The sequence below is a fragment of the Alligator sinensis genome, unplaced genomic scaffold (genome assembly GCF_000455745.1).
Source record: "Alligator sinensis unplaced genomic scaffold, ASM45574v1 scaffold216_1, whole genome shotgun sequence".
NCBI classification, from domain to species: domain Eukaryota; kingdom Metazoa; phylum Chordata; order Crocodylia; family Alligatoridae; genus Alligator; species Alligator sinensis.
In genome coordinates, this window is record NW_005841868.1 from 4,787,080 (window position 1) to 4,805,598 (window position 18,519).

General features: G+C 48.8%; 1 protein-coding gene across 4 annotated transcripts in view; it reads left to right on the plus strand.

Moving 5' to 3' along the window:
- The first annotated feature begins 256 nt into the window (after window positions 1-256).
- Window positions 257-18,519, plus strand: part of TCN2 (transcobalamin 2) — a 22,377-nt gene continuing 4,114 nt past the window's right edge. The window contains exons 1-9 of one of the 4 annotated variants that reach the window (XM_025193531.1): window positions 257-316; window positions 6,676-6,866; window positions 8,039-8,257; window positions 11,447-11,636; window positions 13,213-13,370; window positions 13,854-14,015; window positions 14,322-14,497; window positions 15,663-15,840; window positions 16,126-16,321. In XM_025193531.1, coding sequence (XP_025049316.1) covers window positions 8,185-8,257; window positions 11,447-11,636; window positions 13,213-13,370; window positions 13,854-14,015; window positions 14,322-14,497; window positions 15,663-15,840; window positions 16,126-16,321 — 1,133 coding nt within the window. In that variant the 5' untranslated portion in view covers window positions 257-316; window positions 6,676-6,866; window positions 8,039-8,184. Of the gene's footprint in view, window positions 317-4,144; window positions 4,308-6,675; window positions 6,867-8,038; window positions 8,258-11,446; window positions 11,637-13,212; window positions 13,371-13,853; window positions 14,016-14,321; window positions 14,498-15,662; window positions 15,841-16,125; window positions 16,322-18,519 lie in introns of those variants that run through there. The other 3 variants (XM_014526438.2, XM_025193527.1, XM_025193536.1) reach the window with 3 other exon arrangements.

Consider the following 18,519-nt stretch of genomic DNA (forward strand, 5'->3'; position numbering starts at 1 on the left):
GGGCCCCGCCCCCGCGCCAGGCCCCCGCGGCTGCCCGCCCTAGTGCCTGCTCGGGTGCTGCGAGCCCGCCTGGGCCTTCCGCGCAGCGCAGTGCCCGCTACCCCTCCCGGCGGCCGGGGGCAGCTGCCAAGGGCGGCGAGAGGCGCCGCGAGCAGACAGGCGCGGGCAAGACAGACTCAAGGCCTGTTGCCCTGTAAGGGGAGCTGGCGCTAGGCACGCTGGGATACACTAGGGCAGCCGCAGTGCATGCCGGGATGCGAAGAGGCAGCCGGGGCGCAGTGCATGCCGGGATTTTCTGATGCGGCTTCAGTGCGGGGTGACGTCAGCGGCCGGGCTGGTGGCGCTGCTTTTGCGGGATTTTGGCTCAGGCTCAGCCGCGGGCGGGGGGAGGGTTGATCCGTGGTGTCCGCTGCCTCGAGGCATTGGGCTTTGCTCCAGGCGGGCCCAGCGCTCTGCGCGTGAGGATGGGGCCAGACGCCGCTGCCCTGCTCCGAGGCAAATCCACGGGCAGAAAACGGGGAGCAAGAAAAGCTGCGGTACCTCTGTGGCTGGTCCCTAGCATGCCATGGATGCAACACGTGGCTAGCTGCGACCCCGTGGCTGGGGCCCCTTCAGCTGATGGGCTCCCAGCCATGGCGGTGCACCATGAACTCCCGTGGCCGGGAGGCCCGTCAGCTGCAGGCTCCCAGTCTGGTCTGGGGGGCTCGTGGTGCACCTGGGAGCCCTGCCAACTGAGGGGGCTCCCAGCCTTGGGAGCTTGCTACTTGCTGGTGTAGGTGGGGCCCAGGATGGCGGTCTCAGGCGCTCCGTGAGCCAGCAATAAGGAGCGATGGGATCTGACCCAATCACGTCTCCTGCTATACATGTGCGGCGTGGCAGGAAGTGCAGTTGTGTGGATCACTATCCGATCCCATGGCGCCTTTAACCTGCTTGTCTGGCAGGGGCCTTAGTGGTATCCCCAGCCTCCTGCCCATGTCAGTTGCCCTGTTTTCCTTTTTCTTCCTTATTATCAAACTGACAGGCAAGGGCAGAGTTCCCACCCTCAACCCAGTCCTTTTTGTCTAACCACCAGGGGTTGTGGTTTTCTCTGACAAAAAAAATCCCCAGTTTTCAGATTTAAAGAAGTATACAGGCAGTCCTCGACTTACATTTCGAGTTACAACGTTTTGCACTTACAACGTTTATAAATTGACACCCTGTTTCAAGTTTCTGACCTCAGTTTCGACTTTACAACACTTGATCTGATGCCAGGCCGTACCAGCGAACAAGTGGCTGGGGGAGGGAAGGAGGGGTCCTCCTCCCCCACCCCCGGGCCTCAAGCAGCAGGAGGGAAGGGGAAGTGGGTCCAGATGGAGCGGGACCGGGGCTCCGTCCCCGCCTGCTTCCCCCGTCATTCTTGATGGGCAGTTGGCTAGTGTATAAATATTAGTGGCATTTCATTTTAATCACAGAAAAATGTGGATTTTGGGTTACTTTTTAAATCTGAATATTGGGGAATTTTTTTATCAGTGAAAACCAGGATCCTTGCTAAATGCTCTTATGTAACTTGTATGTACTCCCTCTCATCTCTACTGTCTCTAGTGGGTTATGGAATAGAGAAAATCCCACACAATTTACTGATTCGTTTTGATGCACTGGCTGGGGGAGTAGTTAGCTGATTGCACGATTTCACAATGATTACACACTTAATTTATACAACACGATTTTATTTTAAAACTCTTTGCTATGTATATAACACTGCTTAGCTTTAAGAAACACCACAAACATTAAAAACACAATAATTACATACATCAGAAACAATGCTCCGGATGCACTTCCTTCCCAAACAATGCTATAAGAATTAGTGTTACAAAAACAACTACAATTACAACTAAAAGTTAAATTTGAATCAATACTATTATTTTTCATAATATACTTACAATCCTAGAATACCGAGAAGCCAAATACCAAAATATGGTTTCATTCCTCAGTAGTACGGGCGCTCCGCGGCTTCAGCGTGAACTAAGAGAATCGTGTTCATGGAGAGGTTGGGTCAGGTGATCAATCTGGTCCGGGCTACACTTGCGATTCTTCCTTCGTTGTTCTGCAAGTGAAGTCACCTCCAAATTGGGACAGTAAGTTACAGGTTTTTATTGAGTGAGCTGCAGTCAGTGGGCTCCTCCTACTCAATTTGTCACTACTCCCAAATTTGGGCTCGGATCTTACTCAACAGAAATTACCTTTGTTGAGCATTTTAAATTACTCTTGGGGAGACTTCTTCCATATCACTGTAAATACCTTTTTCTTAGCAATTTGGTTAAAAGGCCTTAGGCTTTGATGTCTTGGAACTCAGGATATTTGCTTTCTTTGTAAAAGACTTCTAAAGATACAATTTAAATTAAGGCTTTAAGTGAAGTCAGGACATTTTTCACGTAGCCCCAAAAACAATGACTTAGATAAGGAGATAAATCCTATCTTCTTCCTGAAACTGGCTAATGGGCAACCTTTACAAACATTCAAACTATTTCATTCAATATGACATCTACAAGAGCAGTGAACTCTTCCTAGAATGCTGTATAGCACTGCTCCTTGCTTTCCTGTTTTGTTTGGCTGGTGTTTTGGTGTTTGGTTGAATGACTTAGGCCCCTGTCTGATGTAACAGCTGGCTCTTCCAGAGGAAACAATACCCTCAGAAGAAGGGTTTTAGGGGAGAGCAAGGGGAAGGAAGAACCATTCTCAGCACTATAGTCCCAGCAATGGCACTAGTCATGAACTGATCATTAGTCCTGAAATGGCTTGTGTTTTACTTGAAATCCCAACTTCTGGAGACAGGTGATTCCAACAGAATCTCAATGTTTTCCTCACTTCTCCCTTTAAGTTTCTAGTCCTAATGACTGGAGACAGGCAAAAGATGGTAGAGGAAACCGAGGCACAGAGAGGTGAATGACTTACTCACGGTCACACAGCAGGTCAGTGGCAGAGCTGATCATCTTTACCACCCTCTCCCTCTGTCCAAGTGTGCAACTGGGCTTTTGCTGTCTGACAGATCCATAATAGCTGAAGAAATCCCCCTCTCTGAGGCAGGTGTCCTGGTGGCTGAATTGCTCCAACATTCCTCTCCTCTCCCTATGGCACTATAAATCCAGACAGAGAACTTACACAGAATAGGACAGATCTGGGGTCTTTGTGTGCCAAGTAAGAGGCAGACATCCGTTCATTAAAATAGGAGGGCGGAAAGTAATTCTAGGCCAGCTGCCCCATTCATTCTGTACTATTCAATCTAGGCACTGAGCACTTCATCTTTCATCTGAACTCCCCATCAAAATCAATGCAAAGTGAAGATGCTCATTGCCAGTGAGGAAAGTTCAACACCTTGTGCAATTCAGCCCTTACTGAGGCCAGGGACCTGCAGGAATAACAATCCATAGCAGTGGTGCTTAAACTTTTTAGACTCAAGAGTCCCCTTGTTGGATTCAAACACCCTTCAGAAAACACCGCTTCTTAACTTTCACTTGTTTCTTGATAATGAAAGAAAAATTGAGCAATTCTTGTGTTGCAAAGAACTCAGAACGACCACAACAGGTTAGAACATTTTTGACACTCTGGATTCCTATTTGAAATCCTAGGTTTTATCTTATGAACTATGCGATTTGTCTGCATGCCTAACAATGCTAATATTCACCCTTAAAAGGATCTCAGAACACCTCAGGGTGCTGTAGCACCCATGACTGGTCTATGGCCATGCAGGATGGGTTGTATTTGGATGAGCAAGCACAAGGGGTCAGAGCTGAAGTTGCACAGGCCTCTCTGCTCTGGAACTAACCTCCCAGGGCTTTGCTTTACAGCCCTAAAGTGCTTTTTGCTGTGCTGTCTTGTATGTGCAACTCAGAGGAGGCTTTACAAATGGAGGTAGGAGAAGACCCATGGCTTTGCTGATTCTTAATTTCAGGCTGGATCCTATAGGCAAAATGTTATTTCTTTTAAATAATTTTTAAAACCATCTGGAAATAGACCTGACCTTAACCTAGGACTAAACCTGTTAACTGAGTTATACCGAGTTGTTTTCTTTTGATTTTATTCATAATTAAGTCCTGAGTGTTGCCCAATTTCAGACTTTTATCACTGTTGAGCCCCATGCTCTGTATGCATGAATTCTTGCAACCTGTGACTTTAAACTTCCTGACATAATCACCAAAAAAACCCGGAGCTGACTTCAGCAGCTGGACTAGTCACATGACTGGCACTGATAAACAAGACAGAAAGAGAAAGCCATTGGCCAGCCATTGAGCAGCTTCCAGGATCTAACTTGCTGGCAGCTAATTTACGGAGTAAGTATGTGGGGCAAGTGTGCCAGCTTCCTTTTCATAAAGCTAATTCTGGCTGAAGAATTTAGAGGGAGAGAAATCCTATAAACAAAAGGGGAACTGCTGCATTGTTGCATAGAATTATTCTGGGTTAAAAGTGCGCAGGCTTTTATCCAAGTAGCAGCAGCCAGGATTTTCAGGGAGGATCTGAATCTGATCTTGACTGTAGCTTTTGTCTCTTGTTTCCTCTTTAGTTTAGAGGACAGGTTGTTTGTTTGTTTGTTTCCTACCTATTCTGAGGCCTATAAACCACCCAGTGTGCTCTGGACTGAGCTCCACATACAGAGCACATGTAGTTGTTTACACATTTCACACATCCTTTGGTATTGTGCCAGCAGGGTGGAAAACGGTAAACATCACTGATCTTGAATGGTTTTTTTACGTGAATCTCTCAATGTTTTCAGTGGCTGGGGGCTTTGTCATTTAGTCTTACTAAAAAAACTCCAAGAGAAGGAAAGTCTACCTAGAGTCTGGGGAATCTCAAGTCCCTGCAGCTTTATGTCATCAGGAGGAGAAAGTTTGCTGGAGGAGGGGAAGTAGCCTGGGCTTTCCCACAAGGAGAGAGTCTCCAGGTTTTGAAGGTCTGGGGGATCCCTGAGAAATCCAGACAGCATGGAAGTCCTTCCAAAATATACCCTGAGCCAGCTCTCTGGGAAGGTATGCTCTTATAGAACCTCAAACAAAGAAACAACAAACTGTCCTTGTGCCTGAAGGGTGTTTGTGCCCGAAAGCTTGTAAAGAACAATTTTTCCAACTATTTAGTTGGTCTAAGAAACAATATCACATTTACCCAAAGAATCTTGACTGCCTATAGAATCTTTCCACTTCTGTACCCTTCGTAGCAACTCCTAAGGGGCCTGGGTAGAGAGAGGACAGCAGTGCAATGGTTGTTGTATAAAAGCCCCAGTGGAATTCGTGCTGACAAATGCCCTTTATTCTCCTTGATGTTTCCCCTTTCCCTGATTAATCTGTAGAGCACCTATTGCAGGGTGAGGTCAAGAGACAGTAGTGTCCCCTAGTGGCCTTTGGACCCCTGTCTAACTGGTTCCTGGGTTCTCCTTTCTCCTCATTCTGCCATACCTTTGATGTTTCTTAGCAGAAATTAATTGTTGAGAGGCTGCCCAGCATCCTGGGGAACCACTTACCCCCTTCTATACCTCTGTTGGCTAGCCCTCAACTTAGGTGCCTTATGGGCAGTGTCTATGAACTCTCAAGGCACATGTAGCCTTAATGACTATTCACGACCTCCAACCTCCTCTACAGCTGTCCCCATGCTTTGCAGATGTTACCAATACCAATTTATCATTGTAGCGGGCACTTAGCCCCAGTCCAGTGTCATGCTTCCTCAGGCCTCTATGTTCTTGTTGGGCCCTTAACCTCCCTGGCCTCTGCCCCTGTTTTCTAGCTGAGCCTTCTAGCCCCTGTCCACCATACAGGATTTAACTTCCAGGACTCCAGCCCTTGTCTCACCTCCGCTGGCCCTCTAGCCCTAATTCCACCCTGCTTTGGGCCTCTACTGTGCCCCTTACAGGCACAGTAGAGAGTAAGACTTCATTTTAAGCTGTTATATACAATCACCTCTGTGTACACTACACAAACACATGTAAACCAAGACAAAAATATTTTTTGAAATCAAATTAATGAATGTTTTAGATGTTAGCTTTTTTTATTATAATTTGGTATTTTTTGGTTCCGAGTTGGCAAAACTGCTTACTGAACGGAGTACTTCTGGGGATAAGGGGAGGGACTTCTGGTGGCAAAGGTCAGGGGTTAGCAGGACTTCCAGACATAAGATGGCGACCAGGGGCAGGGCACCTGTCAAGGGGTGGGGCTACCCATGGGGTCCTCAATAGCTTGCCAAAACTCAGTAAGCAGCCCTCTGCCCAAAATAATTGCCCGCCCCTGCCTTTGAAGAAGGTGGAGTTATGCCAGGGTGGATTTGACACAACCATGAATAGAAACAAGTGGGTAATGGATATTTTGGTTCAGTGATTGAACCCAAAAAATCAGAGGAAGAATGGAGCTGAGTTGAACCAAAGCACTTTTTTTGGAGGGTGGAGGGGGTTGTACTTTCTACCAAAAAAAATAAAAGTTGTGTCAACCTGGAACATGTTCTTTGACTCAAATTGAAATATTTAGTTTAGTTTCCAGACACTTAAAACCAACTTAAGCAAAAGGGTTTCTTTTAAGGAAAAAAATGTAAATGATACACATTGATTTTTTTTAATTGCCCCTTTTTCAGTCAAACTCTTAACCAAGTTCAATCCACATTGATGACTAGTGTTGCTCTCCCCATAACTCCATGTTTAGATGAATTTATTATTTGTTTCAGCATAGCTTTGCTCTCATTTGTCTGGGAGAAAGAGATGCAAGTCCCTGACAGTTCGCTGTGCTCAGCTCTGCCTGGAGAAGATGTCCTGGCTGCATAAGCACTTCTCGACACACATCCTCAGAAAAGTCAGACAGGTGGGCACGTAGATGCTCAAGTCACCACATCCCAGCCTGCTTACTAGAGCAGGGGAGGTAAATTTTTCACCTTTGGTGAGAGAGAACCTATTTTAGACTTGTGAGCGTGCGGGTTTGTGCCTCTGTTTGAGCAAGGCGGCTCATGAGGTAAAATAAGTAGATACTTTTGGGTGACAACCAGGTGTCATGTGCATAGGTTGAGAGGGCCGTGTGTAGTACAGAGTGTGGAGTGCACTGTTGGATGACTGGTTGTCAAAATGATTGGCACCTGCTAATCATATTGCCAATCGTATGCCAATCATACTGGGTATAAAAGGGGCAGATCTGAGAGACTGATCTGTCTCCAGTCCAGGGGGGGTGTGTGTGTGCTTTGCAGGTGTGTACAGCTGAGTGTAGCTGGAGGGCCTGGGAGGCCAAAGGCCAGTGAGCCGGTACGCGATTGCAGTGGATGGGATCAGAGACTGTTAGAGTTGAGGAGGGTTTGGCGCGTGGGTGCAGATTGAGTGAAGGTTCAGGGGGACCGATCTCATCTGTGTGCTGCGTGGTCCAGAGCTAGTGAGGTAGTGTGCCTGACTGAGGAGGGTCAGTGTGAGTGGTTGTACCTGAGGGCTAGGGCGCACAAAGGTCAACATTGAACTGTGTGGAAGTGGTTGAGAGTGGAGTGGGTGAGGGCTGGAGCGTCCCAGATTCCCCTATGTATGCCTCGCTGTTCCCTTGTGCGAGCAGCTGATAGTCTGTGCAAATGTTGTCAGTGTGGGAGAGAAAGTTGCTCTTTAGCACCCTTGCAGGGGTAGAGTGGTTCCTGTATTGAGTTTTATTGGATTTGTTGGTTGTATATTGTTTCATTGATATCAGATATTATGTTAATCTTGTTGATTATTGTTTGTTGCTCCTTAATACGATTAATTATTACCCCTCCTTTTTGTGTTGGTGTACATTGTATAGCCTAATTAATTATTGTGTCACTAGCCAGAGCCAGGCTGGAGGTTTTTAGTTAGCTGGAGTAGGCTGCACGCCATCCTTTAGAAAGGCAGAGCGGATAGCTGTGCTGATTTGCATGCTCGGGTAAATTAGCTGGCCTGCCTTCAACAGGAGGGTCCAGCAAGAGGAAACAGGAAAGGAAAGCAGCTGCTCCTCCTTTTTTTGCTCCCAGCCCCTGGAAGCTTTAATAACTGAGTTTCCTTTTGCTTCATATGCGACTGAAGTCCTTTTTGTTTATGCTGACCCAGCTCCTGAACCTGTGGAAAAGATCCTCTTGCAACATTGCCCTCTTTTAATCAGTGACCTCAAAGGAAATGGCTCAGCACGGCAGCAGCTAAGCAAGTGAGCGCCTGGTCTCTGAGCTTGAGCCCCAGTTGCAGCTTCCATTTCTGCCATGAACATGGAACCCAGAAGGCTGAGGATCTTTTTCCTCTTCTGTGCCTTGGTCCTCCCTGTTCAGCTCTGTGGTGAGTACAGAAGCCTTCTACACACATTTCCCTTCTACAATTGTAAAGGTGCCTGCCTACCTCAGTTTAACTTTTATTTGCGCCCCCCCCCGGCAACAACTCCATACACACATCTATCAAGACCTGTATATGGGTAAGTGGCGGCATCTTACTCTTCTTCATTAATAATTATCCACAGGGTGGCCACTGAATATTGGTGGTACAATAATGGGAATTCTTCCCTGCAGATCAGTACTGAAGCAATGTCCCAGCACAGCGCTGGAGAGCACTGCAAGGCTGAAAGGATTTGTTCACAAAGGAGACTTAAGACAGAACTGATGGTTGCTTGCAGACATTAAAGATCTCAGGCAGTGCTGGAGAATCAGGTGTTATCTTGGTATCCTGACCAAATTCCTGGATGAGTAACTATATGCCCAAAATTGCCATTGGTGGTGTTCAGTTTCTACTTTGAACTGTTGTGCAGCGTAGCTACACATTGTGAAACAGTTGCTGCCTTCCCCCACAGAGGTGCCTTCTTTCAGCAGTGGGAGGCATGATTTAAATCTCATAAAGCACTGTGGGATTCTCTGTGGAGGGCACTGTATAAATGCCAAACAATATGTTCTTGGCTAAGGGCATGTTGGGACTTCCTTACTGGTGCCTAACCTAACCTATTAGCAGCCCTTGGTCAAGGAAGTCTGCAGTTCGAGTGTGTTGGATGTGATTGTATGAAGTGGCAGGGCATAATTGCCCTTGTTTCTGTTTCTCTCTTCCAACATCTCCCAATTATGTGACTGATCTAATAAAAAATAGCGCCAAACAAATACTACTTCTCACATTCCATGGCTACAATACAAAGTGCCCCCACCTTCATTTTGATACATGGGACGCTGAATACACGAGATGCTGTGGGCATTTTAGTTGCAGTGGCTCTCAGGATTACTATGATTAATTAAAATGCCCCCCTCCCCACCCCAGAGCATGTGTATAGGCACTCTATGATCCCACCCTCTTCCCCCAAGTGGTACCTATTTAGAGGTTGTATATTCCTATCTTGGTTTCTATTTCCTCTTCATTTCCTGGTCCACTGACGGTTTTCTTCTGAGCCTTCTTAGGATTTTCCTATTAGTGGTCAAGAGTGCTCCGGGTCCAGGGTAATGGGCACACTGTGCGAGCCTGAATGGGTGGTGGGTAGTGAGCATCCTGTAGTCCCAGGAGCAGGCACAGCACTGGCTGTGGCAATACCTGCCTAACCCACTTCAGTGCTTAAATTCTGACCTGAAAGGATTGCCTGAAGTGGAATTCAGCGCTGACTTCATTGGTACCAGGATCTCAGCCTTGATCACCATGTCCTTATGTTTTTTGGTTGCTCTTGCTGAGACTACCGGCATGGGTGTTCATTAGTGGCAGTTACGATGGCTCGAGGTGCACTGATACATTGATCCCATATCGGATTGGCAGCGATATGAGGAAAATTGAGAGTATTGGCAATCAGCTTTTTTTGGCTCATGTAGCCGATAAAGTTGCTGATAAATGCCACGTGCATGCACACAGCTGCAGCGCAGCATGCAGGCAGTCAGGAGCGCAGCCCGGCAGCATGAAGAGCAGCCGGGTCCAGCCAGTAAGTCTGTTGTGGGTAAGGGAAGGGGCATGGGGAGGCAGATCGAGGCCCCCACGGTGAGGGAGGGAGTGGGGCTGGGGCTGGGGCAGGTGCTGCCCAGCTGGGGTGGGGCAGAGTGCAGGACAGAGCCGTGGCTCATCCAGGGTGCACAGGTGGACAGCTCCTGCTGCTATGCACACCCTGAGAGGACACTGTGGGGCGTCTGCCCCTTTATGTGCATGTGGGGCAAGGGTGGGCTGCTGCTGTGGGGTGGGGCTGGGGAGACGCTGGGGGGGCCCTGGCGGGGGGGGGGGGGGGGGGGGGGGTAGTGCTGGGAGGCAGGCTTGGGGAGGCTAGAGCCAGCTCAAAATTTGCTGTAGCTCCCCTCCCTGCATCGCCACTGTGCATCCTGAGCACAGCCCAGCCCAGCCCCCTGCTGGGAAAAGCCTGGCGCCATCCCAGCCCACAGCAGCAGCCCACCCTCTCCCTATGTGCAGATCCAGGGGCACATGCTCCTCTGTGCCCTCCCGGGGTTCACGCAGTGGCAGGAGCCATCCCCCCCCACCGCAAACCCTCTGCACAAGCTGTGGCTCCATCCCCCGCTCTGCCCTGCCACAGCTGGGCAGCACCTGCCCCTGCCCTAGCCCCACTCCCTCCCTCACCACGGGGGCCTTGATCTGCCCCCCACAAGCCCCTTCTCTCCCTTCACTCCTTGTCCTACAACAGACTTACCAGCTGGTCGCTGCTCTCCACACTGTAGGGCTGCATATCGGCTATTGGATCAGTATCAGCTGATATAACTCATTAAAAATCGGCCATCGGTATTGACCCAAGAATATCTATTGGTGCACCCCTAATGATAGCCTTTGATTGAGGAGCACATCTAGCTAGTAGAAATTGAACTGAAACTCCCAAATTTCTGATTTTCCCTAACTGCGTTTGGATTGGAATTCACCTGTCAGAGCTACCATACTATTCTTCTTCAACTCCACTGCTCCGTTGAGAGGCATCAGTGCTAGAGGGGAGCTAGACAGCTGTTCCTGGGCACTCCTTGTCCTTTGTACCTCTTTGCTGTGATCAGGCCTGTTTTTTCCATGGAGTGAAGCTAGCTATCTCTTTGGCCTCTTGCCAAGGGACACAAAGGATCCCACTTCTCTGTACCAATCCATTGCCTTCCAAAATCCAAATTGCTGTCACAGCATCACAGAAACTCTTTGGACCTTTAATCACTTAGCATTAGTTTCCAAATCGCATCTTATACACTACAAAAACACCCTATCTCCTGGAAAACTCCCTCTATTAATATTAATATACAAGAAGCAATGGACAGGGCACTATCCTCCTTTCCAGTAGGCCTCAATTTTTTTCAGGTTCTGTTGTGATTGGCTCTTGGGCTTTGGATGAGTCTTTCCCCCCTCTCTGTGCCTCAGTTTCCCCTATATAAGATGGGGATGGTGTCTCTAACTTCCCTCTGTACAGCTCTTAAAGCTCTACGGGTGATCATTTCTAGGCACTGCATACTTGCTATCTCACTCATGCAGCATTTTCCCCTTTATTCTACATATGGTATTCATTTTCTCTTCTATTTCTTCCTTGTTGGTTTATAATAGAAATCCCAAGGATGAATTCTGATCTCATCGGGTGCCTGAACAGGAGACTCATGAGTGTAACTGAAGACCTATCCAAAGAGCTGAACCCCAGTGTGTACATGGCCCTTCGCCTGTCCAGTGACCACAACTTGAAGAAGGAGGCCCAGTATTTCCAAAGGCTGAAGAATGCCTTCCAAGCCAGGGACAAAAGGTATGTTCAATGCAGATCAAACTCTGGCAGCAGCATTAGAACAAGAAGCAGGTCACTTCTGTCTTTCACCATTTCCAGGAACAATCCTGGGGTGATTTCCCATAGGCCCTACTCGGGTCACTCACCACTCTCCCCTTCCCACCTGGCTCAGTTGCATCCCTGCTTTCCTGCCTGTCATGTTATCCTTTCAAAGAGGACTAAATGTCTTCCAAATGTACCTCAGCATCTGGTGCACCGGTGATGTAGATGTTCCAAAGAAAGTAACTGGGTAGTAGGAGTTAGGCGTCAGTAGTGTAACTGTGGGGGGAGCAGGCACAGAGAGAGGCACCAACCTTGGATGCTAACTTAGAGGGAGTACTGCAATGGTGCTATCTGCCTCGCACCCCAGTCTTTGCTGAGGCGCTGCACGGCCATATGAACTGGGCTGGAGCCGCCTTTCACTGCCCTGCCAGAGGAGCTGGGCAGAACCAGCCCTCTGCTGCCCAGCTGGAGGAGCCAAGTGCAGGGACCCCCTAGGGCATGTAAGACCACCCTTCTTCTCCCCACCCCAGCATTCAACAGCTCTCCACCGAGCCCCAGGCATGGGGGAGTTTTGCTCAGGGCACAAAACTCATTACTTACAGCTCTGTGGGAGCATCCACATGAGTGCCCAACTGCTCAGTAACCACTGGTACTGTTCAGTCTGGGCAGCACACAGGTCGTTTCAAACTCTACTGCACAGTAGCAATGACCTGCTGAGCAGTAGCTCATTGCTACTATGCAGTAGCATTGGTGTCATGGTTTGCGCCCACCAATGCTATATCACCATAGCTTGTTGCTACGGAAACGTAGCATCTCGTGCAGACACATCCAGTTAGGCATGGCTCTCTGCTAATTAGCATGTTGCCAGTGCTAAAAGTGATCTAGAAAAGGTTGGGTATGTATCATCAATCCCATACCTTTCCATCCTCTCCCTAGAAATTAATTTTACCCCCATCTGTTTTGCCCTCTGCTGCTTCTGGTTTCTCCCCCTTTTCCAGGCCTGAGGGGGCTCTAGTGGGGTCTTGTCCCATGGCTGGTGTTGCAGGGACAGGGAAGGACTGGAGGAAGTGACACCCCTAATTTCTCAGAATGAAAGGGAAAGCAGAGCCTTCTTGAGCTGCCTTGCTCCCCCGCACTTCTGTGGATAGCATCCAGAAGAGAAGGAGGGCTCTGATTGGCTGCACTTACCCAGGAGTTGATCAAGTTGGGAAGGCAGTTAATCAGAGAGGTTTTTGATCTAGTATACAAAAATCTGCAACCCTTAGTGTCTTGACTCACTGTTTGGAACCTTAATTTCCTAGGCCTGTGACTCACTACATTTAAGCATTGCCTGTGCTGCTGACTGGATGCATTTAAGGTCTTTATAATATATACAAAAAAATGAGCCTGTGATCAATCAAACTATCCAGCTTTTGTTAAGGACCCGTGGAAATCCATGTCCTAAAATCAGCCCCTTTGGATGCAGCTCTGCCAGGTGGAGAGTTGGGGTGGGAAATGTACATGTAGGAAGGGAAAGGATTCTGTGATGAATTCTTGGCTTGTGTTGTCCCATCAGCTTCTTGCCAGCTGGCCAGCAGGTACAGCCCAAGACTGGTCACTTGGCTCTGTACCTTCTAGCACTGAGAGCTGCCTGCCAGGACATGGAGACACGTGAGATGAAGCGGCTTGTGACACGGCTGAAGCACGACCTGCATAAGGAGAAGGAGCAGATAGGTAAGAGGGTATTGCTCAGGGCTGTCACTAAGGGTTACTGCAGAGAGGGGCAGGAACCTGCTTGCAAGACCTGTAGTATCAGTGAAAGTCTTCTTAGCACTGTACCCCAGGCCATGGCTTGAAGTAGAAGTAGGCCCCAGGCCATGGCATGAAGTAGAATCAAATTCTTCACTCCACTCACTCAAATTCTCCAAGCTTGGGCTTGGGGAGAATGTCCCTGCAGGAGTCCTCACCACAAAGATGTTCCCTGGGAACATCACAAAGCTGTTATCTGCCCATCACATTCTGTAGGGCAGCAGGGGTGGTGGCTGCTTGGATTATCTGCTTGTCCCTCTGCTCCCTGAGGAAGGGTGCAGTCTGTGGTCCTGAATCCTTGTGTCTGACTCCCACAGTGCAGGGAATGATGGCTAGTGAAATATCCGGTGGGAGGCGGCAGGAAATGTATACTGCTTTTTGATCCTGATTCTTATCTCCTGCCTCCAGGTCCAGAAGAGAAAGGTCACCCCATCACCAATTACTACCAGTACAGCTTGGGTGTTCTGGCTTTGTGTGTTCATGGCAAGAAGATTGACACACATGTGATCCAGAAACTCATAAATGCTGAGATGCACAACAAGTTTACACATGGCACTAAACTCTCTGTGGGTGAGTGTTCCCACCCCATCCTCCATGCAAGCTCCTGCTTTTTAGTGCTATCAGAGCTAGCACAGTGTTTGCATCTCTGGGGACCAGGGCTAATTCCATTTGGAGGAAGAAATCTGCTTCACGCAATTCAGATCAACCCATGAGAAAGATGTCTTCTCCTGTTCTTGGCTTTATGCTCTAACCAACCAGAGCCAGCTTCACAGCTGATGCAAATGGATGTTGCTCCATAAAAGTCAACCTGATAGAATGCTCTCAATTGATATATGTGTGTTCTCCTTGTAACCCTTTCTGTCTTTTCTCATTCAGACACAGAGGCCATGGCTGGTTTGGCTTTTCACTGCCTGAAGCAATCCAGCCTGTACACACGCAGCATAGTGTCAGCATTGCTGCGGGCTGTCCAGAGTGTGAAGAAGAAGATCCTTCAGGCTCAGACTCCTGAAGGCACCTTTGGCAATATCTTTAGCAGCCCACTGGCCATGCAGGTGGGGAGTTTGGATCTTTAGGGCATGGGAATCTTCTTCTTGGGCTGCAGGATCTTAGATCTGGCAGCTTCTCAGGGCAGCGTGGATGCAACCATAGCATACCTGCTTTATAGTGGCTTTATTCTAGAAGTCATCTGTTCATTAAGTGACCTTTGCTGCATGATTGGCATATAAGAATGGTATAGATTCTTTTGGTAAGACTCTGTCCTCTTAAAAGCATAGGGCCTGGTTCTGATCTTCTCCTGATGTTTGGATTCAGTGGAATTATCTCTGATGTGCGTGTGTGCTATCTAGGCAGGTCTCTTTCAATGAAAGGTAGTCTCCTTTCAGATAGAAGGCAGCTACTCTTCAAAAATGCCAAGCCTCAGTCATTTAGGGCAGAAAGCAAACAATTTTGATTAAACTTGGGGGAGGAGGGAAAATGATCCTGTGTTGGAATTTGGCCTCCACACCTATAAACTAGGGCCAGCAAATGTCATTGCCTTGGTTTTATGCAGTCTGTTCACTCGTTACATCTGCTTTGCTTTGATGGAAAAATGAGGTTGGTCAGGTTTGCTTGTTGCTTTGTTGACACACTGGCAGGAGGCCAATCTCTCTGGGCTGCCAGTGCTGCAGAAGGAGAATTAAATGCTACTTGAACATGTCTATAAAACCTGGGCTTCCATTTTTTTACAACATTCTTGTAATGGCAGCACCACTCCTTGTTTAGCAACAAACTTGGCGCATTTGAGCTATGCAGTGATTCTGAAACAGAACAGCCCCTGCCTCCTTGCTACCTACAGCCACACATCATATTGTAGCAAGCTGCTTAGCCCTGGGGTTCTTGCTGTATCCTGCCCTCTGCATGTAACCATTGTGGGCTATGGTGGCCCCAATTCCTGGCCTTGTTTCTGCAGAAGCAAAAAGAGTAGATGCTACCAGTTGGCTTTTGCAAAGGGGAGTGGTTGCTTTGCCTGTGGTTGCTGCAGCTGGGACTGTTTCTCCTGCAGTGTTTAGTCCTGTAGCATCTCCATCTTCACTCAGCCCTGGTACATATGGCCTCCATACAACTCCTTGTTCACCAAATGCACCCTGCATTTGGGTTTGAAGCAGGGAAGATAAAAATCTTAACAGACACCTATTTGAAACAAGGCCTCCTTCCTTTCAACTTAATCCTGCTCACTAGGTCTTGGTTGCTACTGGGATGAGCAATAAGAAGTCTGAGTGTTCTAGAGGCATGAATGCCCTCCTTGGGACCCTGGAACATAACCATGATAACCTTATGATGATGTCTCAACTTCTGCCTGTTCTGCATGGCAAAAGCTACCTGGACATTGCCACCATGGGGTGCCAGGCAGAGAGAGGTAAGTGGTTGCGGGGCGGAGGGGAGAGGGAGGACTGGGATGCTAGGGGGAAGGGGAGGGAGTTTATGGGATTGCATTACTGGTCCCAGTGGCAGATCCCATTTGAAGGAAGGGAAATGAGGCTCTTAGTCACTGCAGTAGGGGCCCCCTCTGAGAAAAGAAGGGGGAATCCAAGGAGAAGAGCAGCAAGCAAAGTCTGAGAAAGGAGGAAGGGTTGTGGGAGCAAGATGTTGTACCTGAGAGCCTGTTTGGCTATTGGTTCCTCAGCCTCTCTCCCTTTTGCAGACACTTTGCAGCAGCACGTTAAATGCCCTGAATCCAGTGTGACTGCCCTGGAGCATAGCATATTCACTATCCAGCTATATGTGCAGCATCCTTCAAGCCATGAAGAACTGTACAACCACTCCATCCAGGTGCCTTCTGGATCTTCCCTCCTGGATGTGCTGGAAAAGGCTCAGAACCAGGGCTCCAAGCTGTTCACGTGAGAGCATCTTATGCATGCAGAGAACAGACTAGCAGGGTGTGGGAGGTCCAGGACAGGCTTGGAACTACGAAGTCCTGTGCCTAAAGGTGGGGGCAGTGGTTCAGGCCAGGTCTTCCAACAGTGCTACTAGCAGGCAATCTTTAGGAGGCCTCTTCACCCCCTGAACAACACCCCAGACTAATAGCAGGGTGTGGCACGCAGGCCTGTAAGTCAGACTTCCAGAGTTCTAGTCCTGGCTTTGCTACTGATTTTGTACTTTCTTTTCGGCAAACTATTTCCCTTTTCCCATGCCTCAGTGTCCCCTGTCTGTAACCTGGAAACAATGGTACCTTCCCACCCAGGTAAAGCATTTTGTAATCAAGCAAGTACCAAGCGTACTCAGAGTTCAGTGGTTATAACAGTGTTTGGCTTCCTGTCCCTGGTGGTTTGGATTTGGAAGGCAGCCCATCAGAGGTTCTTGCGCAGCAGTTTCAAATTTTTTGAGCTGAGCCCCACTTTGAGTTACAGTTTTGTTCATGGCCTGCCCTTCCCCAACCCAGACAAAAACAGACATGCAAAATATGCTTTCATAAGCTTAACTCTCAGTATCGACTTTAGCCATTTCAGTTTCTGCCATTTGTTTCAAAGGAATATCTTTTGGCAATAAGTACCAATGCATTTTAACCTTATAGTAGTATGAAAAATATCAGACTCACTAGCAGAGTAAGCTGCATGTAGGGGGACCACCTTTTCAAAAGGGGAGGGCAAGACACATGCCTGCTTCCCAGGGCTCTCCCCTGTCACTGCCATGGCTGAATGAGAGCTGAGTGGAACAGGGGTGGATGCTGGCTGCCTGCTGTGGGCTAAGGCTCCCACTCTGCTCCCTTTCCCTCAGGAGCCTCATGCTGGCTGCACATCCCTTGCCTGCCTGACAGCATCAGGGGATACAGTTCCATACCACTGCTGCCACCCCTGCTGCTGCTGGGTGGGCAGGGGTGCCTTGACATGGTGGCGTGGCCAGCATGGGGCCCCCGGGAGGAGAGCAGCAGGGCAGGGAGCTCTGAGCCTGCAGTGGGCAGCCAGCATCCACCTCTGTCCCATGCACAAATCCGGGGGGCACAAGCCCCCTGTCCCCTGGATGAGGCACCTGTGGCTGTCTCAACACCGGCCCCTTGCATCACCCTGACTGGGCAGCACCCCCCGTCCCTGCCCCACTCCCTCCCTCACTGTAAAGGCCTTGATCTGCCCTGCCTCCTTCTGCCCCCCCTTTCTCCCCCTCCATAGATTTACCTGCAGGGAGCTGCTGTCCAGGCTGCCCAGCTATATTTCCTGGCCACTTGGTTCCCACTTCCAGCAGCCCCTTGCAGGCTGGAACACTGCCAGCCTGCAAGGGTAATCCTACCATTTTCTGATCCCTGTAGACCATGGTGCCCTGCCACCCCATCATTCCTTCACCCCTCACCACAGGGGAGCGCGTCTCACAGTTTGAAAGCCACTTTTCTAGTGTCACCAAGTGTCTGTTGTATTCCTAAAACATTTCAAAGATGCCCCTTGCAGTGGAGTGACCCGTCTGTGAAATCACACTGTGTAGTTCCGTAATGGGCAGCCTGGGAGGGGAGTTTGGCTTATAGGTGTTGCTAAGAGGGTTGTGACAGGGAGGCCACAGCCCAGTATAATACCCTGCCTCAGTTTCTCTCTTCTTGAGCAAGCCAACTCATCTGTTGTGTGCCAGAGAAGCATTGTTCACAGGCAAACTCTACAAATTTGTGGCTATCTACAAATTTGTTGGGGGGGAGGGGGGCAGCAAGGTATAGGAGATACTCTGTTTACCAAGGCGCCTCTTGGAGTAACTAGAAACAGCAGCCACAAACTGACAGCAGATTTACACTAGACATTACAAAGAACTTCTTTACAGTAAGGGTTACCACAGTCTGGAATGGGCTTCCAAGGGAGGTGGTGTTCTCCCCTACCTTGGAGGTCTTTAAGAGGGGACTCAACAAACACCTGGCTGGGGTCATCTGACCCCAGCATGCTTTCCTGCCCAGGGCAGGGGGTTGGAGTTGATGATCTATGGAGGTCCCTTCCAACCCCAAATATCTATGAAATCTATGAAACTCAGTGCACATGGATCAAGGCAGTTAAATAGATTCATAGATGTTAGGTCAGAAGGGACCTCAATAGATCGAGTCCGACTCCCTGCATAGGCAGGAAAGAGT